The following is a 14,084-nucleotide window of genomic DNA, read 5'->3' on the forward strand; positions in this document are numbered from 1 at the left end:
AGAGGGAGAGGATGCTCCGCGTCCGTCGGCAAGAAGTCGAGGCGGTGCGGAGGAGCGTGCTCGGCGACGAGGCGTACGAGGCGCGCAGGCGGACCATCGAGGACGAGAGGCTACTGGGCCTCTTGCCGGCGTCGGCGTCGGCGTCGGCGTCGGCCTCGGTGCAGTGATGGCGCCGGCGCCGGCGTGCGGGCCATCGTCGTCGCTGTGCAGGCTGTTTGCTCGGGCGGGCGGCGTCGTCGATGCCCGCGAGCGGAGGTCCAGGCTGGGTTTGTCGCCCCGTCAATCCTCAAGAGCGTTTGTGACGCAAACACGCACCCCGCAGCCCACGACGACGACGATCCGAGCACATCGATACCCATCCTCCGAGCCCTTCACCGCACCGCACCGCATCGTATCGCATCCCGTTGCATTAACAACAGCCCGACCGACCGACCGACTGACCGACCGACCGACACCCAACAGCGAAATCGAGTCTACATCCAATCGTCCCTCTTCGTAAATCTGTACCCCGTCACCGTCTCGAGGAGCGGCCGAACAAGGCTGTGGGGTACCATGTCGATGTACCAGAATCCAGCCTCGACGTACTCGTCCATGAGGAGCGCGCCCGTCGCCGCAAACCAGAGTAGGACCCAGGCGATGCCGCTCCACGCGTCGCTGCGCACCAGGCCGAGGGGCTTGAGCGCCAGCCGCTCCAGGGCGATGCCGAGTGGCTGCACCAGGAAAAAGGCGGCGCTGCCGAGCGGAAGACGGTGCAGCATGATGTAGTTGGGTAGGCTGTGCAGTAGCGCCGAAAGCGTAAAGGCTAGCAGGGACGTGAGGAGCGTCTCGCCGTGGCTTCTTTGTCGTGGTGCCCGTGCCCGTGGCCGTGTCTTGTCGTCATCGTCGTCGTCTTCTTTCGGAGCAGACGATGGTGCACGGCCATTGACGGTGCCGATTGCGGTTGCGCAAGGCGGGCCGACTACGACGAGGTCAACGAGGCCGCGGGGTAGACCGACAAAGGAATCGCGGAAAAGGCCGTGCCAGAAGCGGGCCCAGAAGCGTTCGAGGTCGCCGAGAAAGTGGGTCCAGTCTGCGCCTCGCCTTCCTCCCTTCTGCCCCGAATGAGGATGAGGGTGAGGATGAGGATGAGTATTAGGATGAGGATGAGGAGGATGAGGATAAAGGACGGAGAGGGGAGCGTGGCGCGGAGCACCAAAGAGGGGTCTCCAGTCTTGCGGGGTGCCGAGGCCGAGGGTGACGCAGACGAGGCTGAGGACGAGGTAGGACGTGGTTAGTGCGAATACGCCCTGGGCGCCCGCGAGGAAGGTATCGAGTACCAGGGCCGGCAGCGGCTGGCAGCGGATGCAGGACGTGTGGAGCGACGCGCGGGTCTGGGAGAGGGTGTTGAGCAGGTCGAGGATCAGACTGTCCCGCGTGGCAAGGGTGGCGTTGGTGGAATGGGGGAAGAGCCTCGTTCGTGTCAGCGAGGGAGCGAGAGGAGGGAGGGTGATGGAACGAAGAGGGATCGACAGTCGACGCTGCGGGGAGGCGGGGGGAGACTTACAGGTTGCGAGCGAGGCGGACGAGGTTGTAGCCTATCCACTTGGAACGTCCGCCTCGCACGACGGCATCTGGCCAAGTGGGCCAGGAGCGACGATGGGCGCAGCCCCACTTCCATCCGACGCCGCGCAGCGACATCCACCCGTCGGCCGCCCAGCGTATCCTCTCGAGTCCAAACCGTTTCGGTACCTCCTCTTGCCTCTCCCGCTCGTTGCCGGTGGTCGGGGTGGTGATGCGCTTCCAAGCCGGCATGCCCACGGAGCACGGACTGGCCCGCGGACCACCGAGGCGGGCGACGTGGCGGAGGATGCGGAAGACGGTGACGACGTTCTGGTTGGCCACGGCGAAGATGGCGATGTTGAGGAGCGCGCGCTTCTCTGGCCATCCTGGCTCGCCCCTCTGCCCATCGTACAGTCCAGGGGAGGTTGATGCTGAAGCGGAGGCGGCAGCGGCGGGGGAGAGGTGGTAGAGAATGACGAGTCCGAGGGCATGGAGGGCGAGGAGGATCGAGGTGTAGGTCCACCGTGTGGCCGTACTGCGCTCGACTGCGTCGTTGAGCGGAGGGAGGACGAGGTAGAGGATGAAGAGGATGTGCGGTAGTGCTAGTGTGGTTGCTGTCGTCGTCGTGGTCGACATCGTGGTCCTTGTCGCGGCCCGTATGGTGGCGTGGTGGTAGTGTCGGTGTCGGTGTCGGTGTTGGGGGTTAGAGGAAAGGGAGGAGAGAGAGGGGGGGTTGGAAGTGGGGCCTCTGACGTCGGAGGCTGGCTCCTCGACGGCACGGCCGCTTGTCCTGCGTGGCGCGACTGACCGACTGCCTGACGGACGGAGGGAAAGGCCGCTAGGGGTGATCCGATTTGAAACAAGCAGAGCCAGCAGGAGCGGCCCGGGCTAGCAGCACCTTTGCTGCTAGAGGTTTGGAGCGGAAGAGGTCCGATAGCAAAGAGAGAGAGGGAGAGGTAGGTGGGGGTGAAATAGAGCTCCCTGGAAATTCCAACGGTAGGCAGGCCCGCTGGGCTGGCTGGCTGGCTGGCTTCTTCCAAACTGACACGCGCCGCGCCGCCTGTCATGCCTGCCTGGCCATGCACGGCCCACGCGGGTACCGGTGCGGAGCTCGACTGGTAGCAGATCCGAATTGGTGCCTGCCTGCCTGCCTGCCTGCCTGCCTGTCTGCCTCGCTGGCCCTCGCCCTCGGCCTCGGCCCGCGGTCCCGATAACACTTCCGGTCCAGGCCGATGCTGCCAGTGGCCGCCACTACTCTGCTCCACTCCTTCGGCCCTCTTTCCTGTCTGCCGCACTGCCTGGCACCGCCTCGCACACACAGACCACGCCAGCAGGTGCCCGACGACGTCAGACCACCACGCATGGTCCCGTCGGTCCAAGGGCCTTGCACCATTACAGTCGCTTCCGTGACTGAGACGAGACGTGTCTCCCCGTTCACTCCCAATCCGAATCTTCGTCGCTCTCGCCGCCGCCGCCGCCGCTCTCCTTCTTGGCCGGTGTAGTCGCTGCTGGCGTCGCCGTCGCTGTCGCCGCCGCTGACGCCCCCTTGGCCTTTGAGGCATCCTTTGCCGGCGTTTCAGCAGCAGCAGCAGTAGTAGCAGCCGAAGCCGCTGACTCGCCCGCCGGCTTGGCCTCGTCGCCCGCCACCTGGTCCTCTTCGTCCCACACAAACCCGTCCTCGTCCTCGTCGCTCTCCCTGGCACCCTTTGCCCCCTGCGCCGCCGCCGGCTGCGGCTGCTGCTGCGGCGGCGGCGGCGGCGCGGCGTGACTCTCCTCGATCACCTCCTGTCGATGGCCCTCTGCGCCATCTTCCTCGGGCGGCACGATGCGCACCAGCTCCCCCGCCAGCTGGCGCATGTCTTTGCCGAGATCCTTTGCAAAGCTCTCGCTCGCCTCGAGGTAGCGCGACGCAATCTGCTGCGACTGCTTGAGGTCCAGGTGCGGCAGGTGCGACTGGATCGTGCGCGACAGGCTCGACAGCGTAGTCTGCGCGGTCGCCACGTCGTCTCCTCGCCCTCCTGCCGCCTCGCCTTGCTCTCGCTCCTGCTGCTGCGCGGTGGGCAGCGAAGCCAGGATGTTTTTCTGCAGCGCTGCCACGCGCGGGTCCGACGTGAGCTGCGTCGTGATGCGGCTGAAAAACGACGTCGCCGCCTCGAGCGGGTGGGCCAGGGCGGCGTCGTCGGTGGCCGTCGTGGTGGTGGTGGTGAACAAAGCTGCACCCGCATCCTGCGACTGGTCGTCGAGCTGCCTCTGCTTTCCCTTTGCATCGGGCGACGAGGTCGACGTTGGCGTCGCTAGGTCGGCGGAGGGGGCGGCTGCTGCTGCTGCTGCTGCTGCGAGGTCGATGTCCGAGGTGGGGGGCTGAGATGCGGCGAGGGCATCGTTTCTCGCCTTTGCCTGCGCGTCGCTGAGCTGCGCCTCGAGGCGAGAGTACTCGGACTTTGCCATGTTGAGCAGCCCGCCCTGGGAGTCGACGTGCTGCTTTGCCTGCGAGGGGGGAGGGGGGCCCAGAGGCGGGGGCAAGATCAGGGCCGTGTCAGAGAGAGGCCTGTGTGTGACGAGGAACGAGTGATATCTCTGCGGCCCACCTTTTGTGTCACGCCGGACCACCACGAGGATATGCCCGTGACGAGGTTGGAGATTTCCTGCTGGGCCTGCTGGGTGGCGGGTGCCGAGGCCGAGGCAGCGACGCTGGCGGCGGCATCGTCTGCGTGGTCGTCGTCGTGGGAGCGGTCCTGGTCGTCGCTGTGCTGCAGCTGGGTCGTCTGCTGTGTGAGTGCCTTGTCGTAGATGTCCATGGCGGGCGAGATGATGACGATGAGCTGGGGGAGCGTCACAGGGGTAGGAGGGAGCGTGGTGGTAGAAGGTGGTGGTGGTGGTGGTGCATGCGTGGGTGGGTGCCTCGCTTTTGGTGCCTAGCGACCTTGGCTGGCCACGGGCGGACCCTTGCCTTTCCCTGGCAATTTTTGGTGCCATGGCCTGTGCAGGCTACGAAGAATTGGCGCCCAAAAATGCGGGCAAAGAAAAAGCAGGCCCAAAGGGAGGGCGGGTTCGGGATACGGCCAACTCGGGGCAGGCGGCCGAGTCTTCTTCTCGTCAGCCGCCTTTGCCATCGACCACCACCACCTTCACCTCGCCTCGCCTCGCCTTCCCATGAAGCTCATCCTCGCACCATCGCCATCATCGTCCCGTGCCGCAGCCAGCGCCCTGGGCGCACTCGCAGCGCGACCCGCTCGCCGCTATGCCGCCACCGCCCTCGGCCACCGCCCACCATGCTGCCCCGCCTCGGCCAGCCAGCACCGCCCAACCACGGCGGCCACCCCGCTCTCTCATCGCCCTTGGCTCGCCCCGCATCGCCTCATGTCTACCTCGCTGACCCGGTCGCAACAAGGGCAGCGCCCCTCGTCCCTCTCCGTCCTCGGGCAGACGTACGCCTCGGACGACTACACAAACCTGCCTTCGAGCATCCTCTCGCGCCTCGCCCCCTCGCCCACGCTACCCTACCAGCCGCACCACCCGCTCTGCCTCCTCCGCGCCCAGATCGAGGAGCAGCTCGGCGCGGCCTACACGCCCATCCGCGCGCCCTCGCCCGTCGTATCCACCCATCTCAACTTTGAGGAGCTCGGCTTCCCCGTCGACCACCCGGGCCGCAGCCCCACCGACACCTACTACCTCAACCGCACCACCTGCCTCCGCACCCACACCTCGGCACACGAGGTCGAGACCTTCCGCAACCGACACGACCGCTGGCTCCTCACCGCCGACGTCTACCGCCGCGACGAGATCGACGCCTCCCACTACCCCATCTTCCACCAGATGGAGGGCGCAGCCATCTTCCCCACCTCGGCCTACGCACCGGGAGGCCAGGTCGAGCTCGAGTGCCAGGAGATGGAAGCCAGGCTGGCACGTGCCAACCTCGAGATCGAGGACACCGTCGACCTCGACGAGGCAGGCGGCTTCCAGCCCACCCACGACGCGCGATCCGCCCAGCTGGCGTGCCGACACCTAAAGGCCACCCTCAACGGCCTCGTCCTCGACCTCTTTGGCGAGAGGCACGCACAGGAGCCCTCTTCGTCCAACGGCGGCGGCGGCGGGGATCCGCTGCGTGTGCGCTGGATCGCAGCCACGTTCCCATTCACGTCGCCCTCGTTTGAGGTCGAGGTGTGGTTCCGCGGCAAGTGGCTCGAGATCCTCGGCTGCGGCGTCGTCATGGAAAACACACTCACAAAGGCCGGCGTCAATGCGGTCGGCGGCGGCGGCGAGAAGAAGATGGGCTGGGCATTTGGCTTGGGCCTGGAGCGGATCGCAATGGTGCTGTACAGCATCCCGGACATCCGACTGTTTTGGAGCCAGGATCGACGTTTCCTCGACCAGTTTATCGTCGACCCCGCGTCGGACCGGGGGAAGCGACAGGAAGGCTTCAGGGATACCATCGATGGTGGCGGTGGCGGTGGCAAAGACGAAACGGGCGTCTCTGCAGCTGGCGGTGCCCAATCCCCGACAAGGACACCGCGACGGAAACTGGTGACCTTCAAGCCGTACAGCAAGTACCCGCCGTGCTACAAGGACGTCTCCTTCTGGCTTCCCTCGTCGTCGTCCTCGGCATGCTCTCAAGGGTCGACCGCAACCACGATCACGGGGGGTACGCGGTTCCACGAGAATGATTTCTACGAAATCGTACGCGATACGGTAGCCGATCTGGCCGAGGACGTGGTCAAGATTGACGAATTCACCCATCCAAAGACGGGCCGCGCCAGTCTATGCTACCGCATCAATTACCGTTCCATGGATCGGTGAGTTGCCGTCGCCTCCCCATTGTCTTTGCTTCCCTTCCCTTTCCCTTTACGTTCTCGTCCCGTCTCGTTTCGTTTCGTTTCGTTTCGGAGGAATTCGAGGCGATTCGAAATGGAAACGAGATGGGTAGAGAAGAGTGGGATGGAACGACCGCGCGCGCGGGGGGGGACTGACCACCTTTTTTTTCCACCTTCGACTTTTGGTGTGCAATGGTGTGGCCGCGGCAGGTCACTCGAAAACGAACAAGTCAATGCGCTCCATGCCAAAGTCGTACAGCGTCTCGTCGACGAGATGCACCTCGAGATTCGATAAGGTCCATCAGCACGTCTGCCTTCCATCCACCTCTCCTCTCTGTACGGATCGAGATTTCTCAACAGGATCGGTCGGCCGTCTGTCTGCGGACGACGACGCCCGTGGTCAAAGAGATGGACGAAAGTGAAAGGATGTGTTGGATTCCGTCATGCTTCTCGCACCTCGGAAAGGTGATCACTGCGGTGATGACGAGGTAGAGATGCAACGAGGTGTGACGACGCTCGCATCTCTGATAAGGGGACGAGTAGGATCGAGATTGAGGTTGACGGGGCGAACTCCGAACCCTAGCCCGGTTCGGTGCCGATGCGATGGCGAGGTCTAGTTCAGCGACGACGACTTGTCGACACCAGAGAGGAGAGGAGCTCCATCCTGACGACGACGACGGGCAGCACGGCCGCCCGCGTTGACGCGCAGACCGAGCTTGTACCTCATCACCACGGCGGGCATGTGCCACATTGTCCTGAGAAACAGGAGCGGGTGCAGCGGGTCAATGGGCGAGATGCGCGTGTCCGACGAGAGCAGGCCCACGACGAGGCGCGCCACAGCCTTGTCCTGTCGGGGGGCGGTGCGAGGCGGGTTACGAAGCGACGGCGGTTGAATCAGAGCAACGACGGGGCCGGTCCGGGTCAGCTATTCCCTCCCCCATCTTCGCGCATTCGCTCCGTCACCGGTCAGGCACGCGGCACTTACCTTGGCAGCCACACGGCCCAGGGCCAGCCTGTACCACCTCTCGAACCAGCCCGACCTTCGCGAATCGCCGGCATCGAGGGTCTGGGTCGTGTCCGAAGCGTAGTCTTCGGCCTGGCAAAACTGCCACACGTTGACGTCGCGCCCGTGGACGTCGTCAAAGTAGCGCCTGCAGAAGTCGCCGGGGATCTCCGGGGGGGATACCAGCGCCTCCTTTGCGTCGTCGTCGTTGTTGCTGCCGGCGACGTCCTTAAGCGACCGAGGCTGCGCGGCCCAGTCGAGGTCGTGCAGCATCGCGTTGAGGGTGCCCAGCTCCGTGATGATCTGTCCGGGCCACACAGGAAGCAGCGTACGGCAGCGACGTGCGCTATCAAGTCAGCGGGAGCACTCTTGATTTCTCAACTCGGGGCAAATGATCGACCCACCTTGCGGGTTCCCTGGGCGAAGCGCGGGTTGGTGTTCGAGACCGAGTCGCCCAGCGCGATAAAGTTGGCCGGGAGGCTGTCGGCGACCTCGACGTAGCGATTGTAGGTCGTCGCGGCTGTGCAGCGATCGGGATCGTCAGCCGCCGCAGCAGCTCGCTCGAGGGTGTGAGCGTGCGTGCGGTCCCACGCCAGCAGCTTCGCGAGGATGACGACGACGACGACGCGCATACTCACTGTTGCGGTACTCCTTGTACTCGATTTCAATCTTACCCTGCTCTTCCAGCTGCTCGAGTGCGTCCATCAGCTCATCCTGCCACGCGGGAGGCTGGCTGCCCAAGACGCCGAAGTCGAGCCTGTGTGCGGGACGAGAGTCAGCCGGATCACCTCAATCAGCCGTCGTTCGCTACGGCGTCACCTCAGTCGTCTCCCTGACCATACACTCACTCGTCGGAGGCTCGTCGAAAGTCCGAAACCTTGGTCGGGCGCAGCTTCTCCTGCCTGTCGCCATGCAAGAATGTGAACAGGCCCTTTTGGCCGTGGAAGAGGAGGACGAGCTGTAGATGGTCCGAGGCGAGCAGCGACGGCACTTGCGCCAGGAGCTGCGAGAATAAAGGGCCGACGGGGGAACGACATCATCAGAGACGGCCTGTTGCTCGCCTCGAGCCACTCGCCACTCACGATGCCAATCTCGTCCCAGCCCTTGTCCTGACAGTGCGGCGGCTTTGGCAGCGACTCGAGATCTTCGGGAGCCACCTGAACCAGGGCTGAGGGCGATGGGGCGAGCGAGCGAACGAGAAGGAGCAAACCAGCGACGAACGTGAGGCAGACATCAGCGTTGCGGTCGTGGCGGGTGAGCGGGCGGGCGGTCAGCTCGAGGCACTTACCCGAATAGTAGGTCAGCGTCGGGTGGTAGCGCCAGCGAGGAGGGGCCGTCCACGCATGACGACGCTCCTCGTCGCCCTCGACGCCGGGCGATCGCAGTGGCTCCTCCAGCGGCGCGGTCAGCCACTTGACGCCGCACGATGCCGGGCCGGTGCAGTCGATGACGAACGAGGCCGGGAGCATGTACGACTCGCCTTCGTCCTTTTGCACCTTGACTGCATCGACCCGCTGGCCATCGTGGCTCGGTACCAGTCCCGTCACCGACCCCTTGACGAACTCGACGTCGTCGCGGCCCGAGCATGTGCGGTCAAAGCAGCGTCGGAGGAAGCGCTCCATGGCTGCGGGGTGGGAGGGCGCCAAAAGGAGCGCGGAGACATAAGCGCGGTGGCTCGCAAGAACCGCTGCCCCAAGCTCGACGACACTCACCCATCCTCTGGGCGCCAAATACGAGGCAGCCCGTCTCAACCGACGGCAGGCTGCGATCACCAAACACGAAGCGTCCCAGGCCAGGATCGTGGAGGCTGTTCTTGGCAGCGGGAAAGAGCCAAAGGTACGATCAGTGACGGCTAGGCGCGAGTGGCCAGAATGGATTCGAGCCCGATCGACGTACAAGATGCCCTCCTTGTCCGCCTCCTCGTCAAAAGCGTCGGTGAAGAGACCCGCGACGGCCTGATAGAATGCGTTCCCGAAGTCTGTGCGGCCAAGCGAAGGTGGCGGATCAGCGTCTCCGAAGCGTCAGCTCACACGCCGCGGTTCGCATGTGTCTGCCATGCTGCGTGGCGACTCACAGTGGGCCTGCGGCCACTGGATGACCCTACCGCGGCGCTCCTCGAGCTGGCTGTCGGGCTCGACGACGACGACCTTGTCAAAGTGATCCATGGCGACCCGGGCGGTCAAGAGGCCGGCGAGGCTGGCGGGCGAGAAAGTACCACGGCATGACGGAGCGAGGCAAGGACCGGCATCGAAAAGTCGAGGCGTCAGTACGGTGAGCGACGGCACAGGCTGCTCTGACCGTAAGGCAGAGACGAGCTCACCTCCCGCCAGCGACGACGCAGGTGCCCTTGATCTTGGGCCCGGCCCTCTTGGTGCCCAGCATGTTGACGTGAGGGAACTCGCCGACGGATGCGCGGACGCGGAGGCGGAGGGGCTGCCAGATGAGTCGGTCAAAGAAGAGGACGTAGGCCAGCGAGGCTGCAGCGAAGATGATGAATGCGGCGGCGGCACCGGCCATCATCGAGTCGTCGGGGGCCCAGGCTGGGTCCCACAAGATACCGAAGGGGAGCGCCCGCATGGCGAGAGCGAAAGGCGAGGTCGAGATCCGTCGATGCTGCCTGGCTGGTGCGATCGCGTGTGAGCTTGAGAAGGACAGGAGTGTACGAAGTCCGACAGCTTGGTTGGAGGGACGAGGCGAGGATGATGGGGAGATGGGAAGAAGAGGCAGGCTTCGGGGGACGGCGTCGAGCTGCCCAGAGAGTGAGTGACGGCCCTCTGCTTTATAGGCTCGAAGCCACCCCTGCCGCCCTAGCCTCGTTGCTCCCGCGACAGGCCGAACGATGCGGCCAGCTAGACGGTGGCAGGCAGCTCGACAAGCTGGGGACAGCCTGCCTGCCCGCTTCTCGCTGAACTTGGCCTGTGCGGGGTTTGGCCAGCCCTTGCTTGGTACCGGCCGCCTGGGTGACCGGCTGTGTAGCCTGCCTGCCCGTGGTCCCGACCGGCGGCGCTGCCCGCTCGAAGACGCTCGGCATCTTGGGCGGGGCCCGGGGCCGGGGGCGAGGGGGCTTTGACGCAGGCTAGGGGTTCCGCAGCTCGAGCTTGCTGCTGCTTGACGGCCCAGCCTGCGTTGCCTGTGGCCTCCGTGCGTGACGCTGCGACCGTAGCCGCGTGGCAGAGCCAAACCAGGCGGGCGGTGCTGTCCAGCCCCTGGCCTCCCGGCGCCCCTCGGGAAAGAGGAAACAGGCTCAAGCACCACCTCAACCCGCCCACTGCTGCCGCGACGATAGCGGCGGCGGCACCGCAGGTCCGCGTGCAATTCTCGAGTGGCAGCTTCGGAGCATCTGCCTACCTGAGCAGTGAAGGCAGGGGGGCAAGGGGCAGTTGCAGGTGCCGCCGCAGGAGCAGGTGCTGGCGCAGCAGCAGGTGCTGGCGCAGGAGCAGGTGCAGCAACTCGTGCTGCGCATGACCCCTGATACGCCACCGTCGCCACCGGCGGCAATGACTTCGCAGTCGGCGGCTCGCACCTCGGCCCCGTATCCACGGGGCTGACTGCAAAATGCAAGCAACCTGGGGTCTTCGAGCATGCTCAAGGAGGGAACATCAGATGTAAGATAGCAGCTCCGTCTCGATCAACCTCAGCAACCTCAGCAAGGCCGACCTGCCGTCTCGTCTGAGTCGAGGCCCGCCTCACCGAAAATGGGCCTTGGGGGGTAGCTCGACGGCGCAACAAGCCGCGCGCGGGGGGGACCTCGGCCGCCACGGTTCAACCTTTGGCGGGACGACGATCCCGGGTCAGACCGGCGACAATGGGGCGACAAGGTGGCCTCTCCTGCGCAGAGCACGGATAAGAGAAGAACGAAGGACGATCACGCGCGCGGCAGAAGAGACCGGCGGCCAGAGACAACGGCTGGCTACACGCCAAGTGCAAGCGTTCACGTGCCAGCAACATAGGCCAGCCAGGCCTGCAAAAGTCGGCAACCGGCCTTGGGCGCACGTCGATCTGTCTAGTGCCCCGATCTTCGAAGACTGTTCAAGCTGCGCAGGACACCTCGAGCGACGGCCTGTGAGCAGATCGACAACGGGGGAAGGCCCTCAAGGGCGGCGCCACGACCGAGATCAGCGACCGCAGCACTCGAGGCGGCGGAACGAAGGGAGATCCCTGCACCGCTGAACGAAGGGCGAGTGCGTCTCGAGACGAGCGAGCCTGGGCCTTCATCCTGACGGTGCCGGACGTCGCCAGGGCAGGCAGAAGAGGCCAGGCGATGAGCCGCAGCGGCGACGAACGCCGCGACCAGGCAAAGGCCGGCCAAGGCCGCGAGCGAGGTCGCCATCGGCCTTGCCCGGCAGAGCAGCCCCAACTACAGCGATCAGAGCCGCTGCTGAGATGGCTCCGCGCTTGGCGCGAGGCGCTGCATGTCAGAGGTAAAGCCCATCAGCCCGCTTGCGTGGTCGCAGCCCAGCAGCGAGCTCCCTGGAGTACGAGACCGTGCTGTTGGGCCAAGTGGTTACATGTTGGACGTACGGCGCCGAGCTGCTGTATACGGATAGCGGAAGAGCAGCGCAGTAGGCCGATGCTCAGCTGTCGGCAGCACCTGTCAGGGCAGCGCCATTGTGGCCGGCCATCTAGGAGTGCCGGGTGCCGCGCACAACGAGGCCGGGACGACCAGGGCAGGACGCCTTTTGGCTGCCGTGGGACAGTGCGCGGTCACCCTTAAGAGGATCCGAGGATGGGCCAGGGATGGCGAGGCAGGCGTCGTAGCGGCCGTGGCGAACGAAGGCGTCGAGGGTGGTGGCAGGCAGGTAGAAGACGCAAGCAACGACGGAGGAGCCGCACGGTGGCCCCCGCGGCGCTGTCTTGCTGCGCCTGTGGTTGCGAGCAACCTGGCTTTGCCCGCCTGGCTGGCTGCCTGCCTGCCTGGCTCGGCCTTTGCCGCTGCCCATTTTCTTCGGATGCTGGGGGCCAGAGGCAGGCGGACGTGCGTGCGTGCGTGCGTGCCAAAAAAGATGCGGCGAGGCGAGGCGAGGCGAGGCCAGGCCAGGCCAGGCCGCTTCTGCCGGCGACCGCTCGCTCGAACGGCCAGAAGTGGGCGCGTGCGCCAGGCAAGCAGCCCAAATGCAGGGCAGGCCAGGCCAGGCCAGGCGCTCCTCCTCGTGGAAGCCGTGGTGGGGGTGGAAGGCGGCGGCTGGCTGCCTTCGCACCTCGCTCGCTGCCTTTGGCCCTAGCCTACCTTGCCCGACCCTGCGTTATCCTGCCCTATCCTATCCTTCACTACGCCCTCGCTGCCCTGCTGCTGCGCCATCCTTTCCTCCCTACTCTTTGCTCGCTTGCTCGTCGATCGTCATTCGGACCGCCCCGACACCCGACGTGCGGCTCTCGCAGCTTCTTGGCATTTGCTGCTAACGCTGTCGCTGTCGCTGCTGTTCCTGCTGTCGCCGCCGCCTGCTGGTCCACCATACCCATATCGACTTCAACTCCGGACTTTGGCCGTCGTGCCGCAGCACCTCGCCCCTTGCTCGTCCATTCAGTCCACCCGCTTACTCTGGCGTCGTCCGCCCTCTATACGGCTCCCTCGGCACATTTCGTCGGCGGCCTCTCCCTCTCTTACGCCCACACACCCGCTCTGATTCGGCTGTGCCGCCGAGGGCCCTTGTCGAAGCCGCCTCGCCGCCATCATCAGCGCTTCGGCTTCTATCCGGCTGCGGCGCCCTTGATCACCCTCGTTTCTTGTCGTGCGGCTTCACGGGACGGCCCGTTGCCGGCGCTGCCGACTGTCGCTACCTTCGTCGCCTTTGTGCCCACTACTGGTCAGGCAATCTCGCTGCTGCTGCCACCCACGCTCGTTGCTTGCCCTTCTTAAGCCTCGCCTCAGCATACCCACAGCGCACTCTGTCCGGCCCCACTTGACGACGGCTCGCCTCTCCCCGGTCAATCTCTCTGGCAGCCGCGTCGCTCGTTCAAACGGGCGTCGTCGCCGAGTCCACAGTCGACCTCGCAGCAGGCCTGCTCCTCGCCAACTCAGGCTCCCTTCAAGCTCGCTGGACTGCGTGTCGCGCCCCTAGGCACCTCAAGCCCAGCTAGGGCCAACCAAGGGGCATCGTCGTGCTATTCCCATCGCGGGCCGCGGCAGTCCGATCCGAGTATCAGGCCCAGTCTCGGCCTCCGGTGACGGGCTCACCGCCAGCGCCAGTCTGACCCCACCGGCGACGGCCCGCCACGCCCATCATGGCCCCCTACAAGAGATGGGAGCCCCTCCCCAAGATCCACTACGGCTTCTCCATCCACCCCTTTGTTCCGGAGATCGACGCCCTTGACCCCACCTCGACCCAGTTTGAGCACCTCGCACCCGCCGCGCTCGAGGCGCTCCAAAACGACCTCATCGCCCTCGAGGTCGGCGACGAGGTCTACGTCTTCGAGCAGCTCGGGCACGCCAACGTCAGCTGGTACCGCGGCTACGTCGTCTCGACCCAGCGCACCGCCACCAGCGCCACCAGCGCCAGCAGCCTCAGCGACTACTCGGCCCTCCCCGGCGCGGCTGCCTCGGCGGCGGGCGCTTCGGTCGACGAGGAGCCCCAGGTCTACGTCGGCATCTTTCCCGCCTCGCACGTCCACATCCGCGAGCAGCTCGACGATGCCGAGCTTCGCCTCTCGTCCATCTACGCCCAGGCCCAGGAGCTCGGCATCGTCGGGGCCACGGCGCCCCTGCCCAGGCAGAACTCGCAGAACCACATGGA

General features: G+C 65.5%; 6 protein-coding genes across 6 annotated transcripts in view; 3 read left to right on the forward strand and 3 right to left on the reverse strand.

Annotated features, from left to right (window-relative positions):
- PFL1_06393 (uncharacterized protein) overlaps positions 1–167 on the forward strand; it is a gene marked incomplete at both ends in the record, with an annotated part of 1,262 nt that extends 1,095 nt beyond the window's left edge. The window contains one exon of the mRNA XM_007883936.1: positions 37–167. Within this exon, the coding sequence (XP_007882127.1) occupies positions 37–167 (131 nt within the window). The remainder of the gene's footprint in view (positions 1–36) is intronic.
- Positions 168–473: 306 nt separating this feature from the next.
- Positions 474–2,175, reverse strand: PFL1_06394 (uncharacterized protein; the record flags this gene model as incomplete). The annotated part of the gene is made up of 3 exons (XM_007883937.1): positions 474–1,091; positions 1,167–1,404; positions 1,544–2,175. The coding sequence occupies 3 exons, from the start codon at positions 2,173–2,175 to the stop codon at positions 474–476; spliced, it is 1,488 nt and encodes a 495-aa protein (XP_007882128.1).
- Positions 2,176–2,973: 798 nt separating this feature from the next.
- Positions 2,974–4,337, reverse strand: PFL1_06395 (uncharacterized protein; the record flags this gene model as incomplete). Its single annotated transcript, XM_007883938.1, has 2 exons — positions 2,974–4,026; positions 4,128–4,337. 2 exons carry the CDS (start codon positions 4,335–4,337, stop codon positions 2,974–2,976), a joined length of 1,263 nt encoding a protein of 420 aa, XP_007882129.1.
- A 562-nt stretch (positions 4,338–4,899) lies between these two features.
- Positions 4,900–6,645, forward strand: PFL1_06396 (uncharacterized protein; the record flags this gene model as incomplete). The annotated part of the gene is made up of 2 exons (XM_007883939.1): positions 4,900–6,332; positions 6,561–6,645. 2 exons carry the CDS (start codon positions 4,900–4,902, stop codon positions 6,643–6,645), a joined length of 1,518 nt encoding a protein of 505 aa, XP_007882130.1.
- A 318-nt stretch (positions 6,646–6,963) lies between these two features.
- PFL1_06397 (uncharacterized protein) lies at positions 6,964–9,930 on the reverse strand (the record flags this gene model as incomplete). The annotated part of the gene is made up of 11 exons (XM_007883940.1): positions 6,964–7,197; positions 7,336–7,656; positions 7,758–7,873; positions 7,992–8,110; positions 8,202–8,356; positions 8,436–8,521; positions 8,642–8,977; positions 9,066–9,160; positions 9,250–9,331; positions 9,428–9,549; positions 9,674–9,930. The coding sequence occupies 11 exons, from the start codon at positions 9,928–9,930 to the stop codon at positions 6,964–6,966; spliced, it is 1,923 nt and encodes a 640-aa protein (XP_007882131.1).
- Positions 9,931–13,575: 3,645 nt separating this feature from the next.
- The window catches only part of PFL1_06398 (uncharacterized protein), a gene marked incomplete at both ends in the record, with an annotated part of 9,128 nt that continues 8,619 nt past the window's right edge, over positions 13,576–14,084 (forward strand). The window contains one exon of the mRNA XM_007883941.1: positions 13,576–14,034. Within this exon, the coding sequence (XP_007882132.1) occupies positions 13,576–14,034 (459 nt within the window). The remainder of the gene's footprint in view (positions 14,035–14,084) is intronic.

Source organism: Pseudozyma flocculosa, assembly GCF_000417875.1.
Source record: "Pseudozyma flocculosa PF-1 unplaced genomic scaffold scaffold00026, whole genome shotgun sequence".
Classification (NCBI taxonomy): Eukaryota; Fungi; Basidiomycota; class Ustilaginomycetes; order Ustilaginales; family Ustilaginaceae; genus Pseudozyma; species Pseudozyma flocculosa.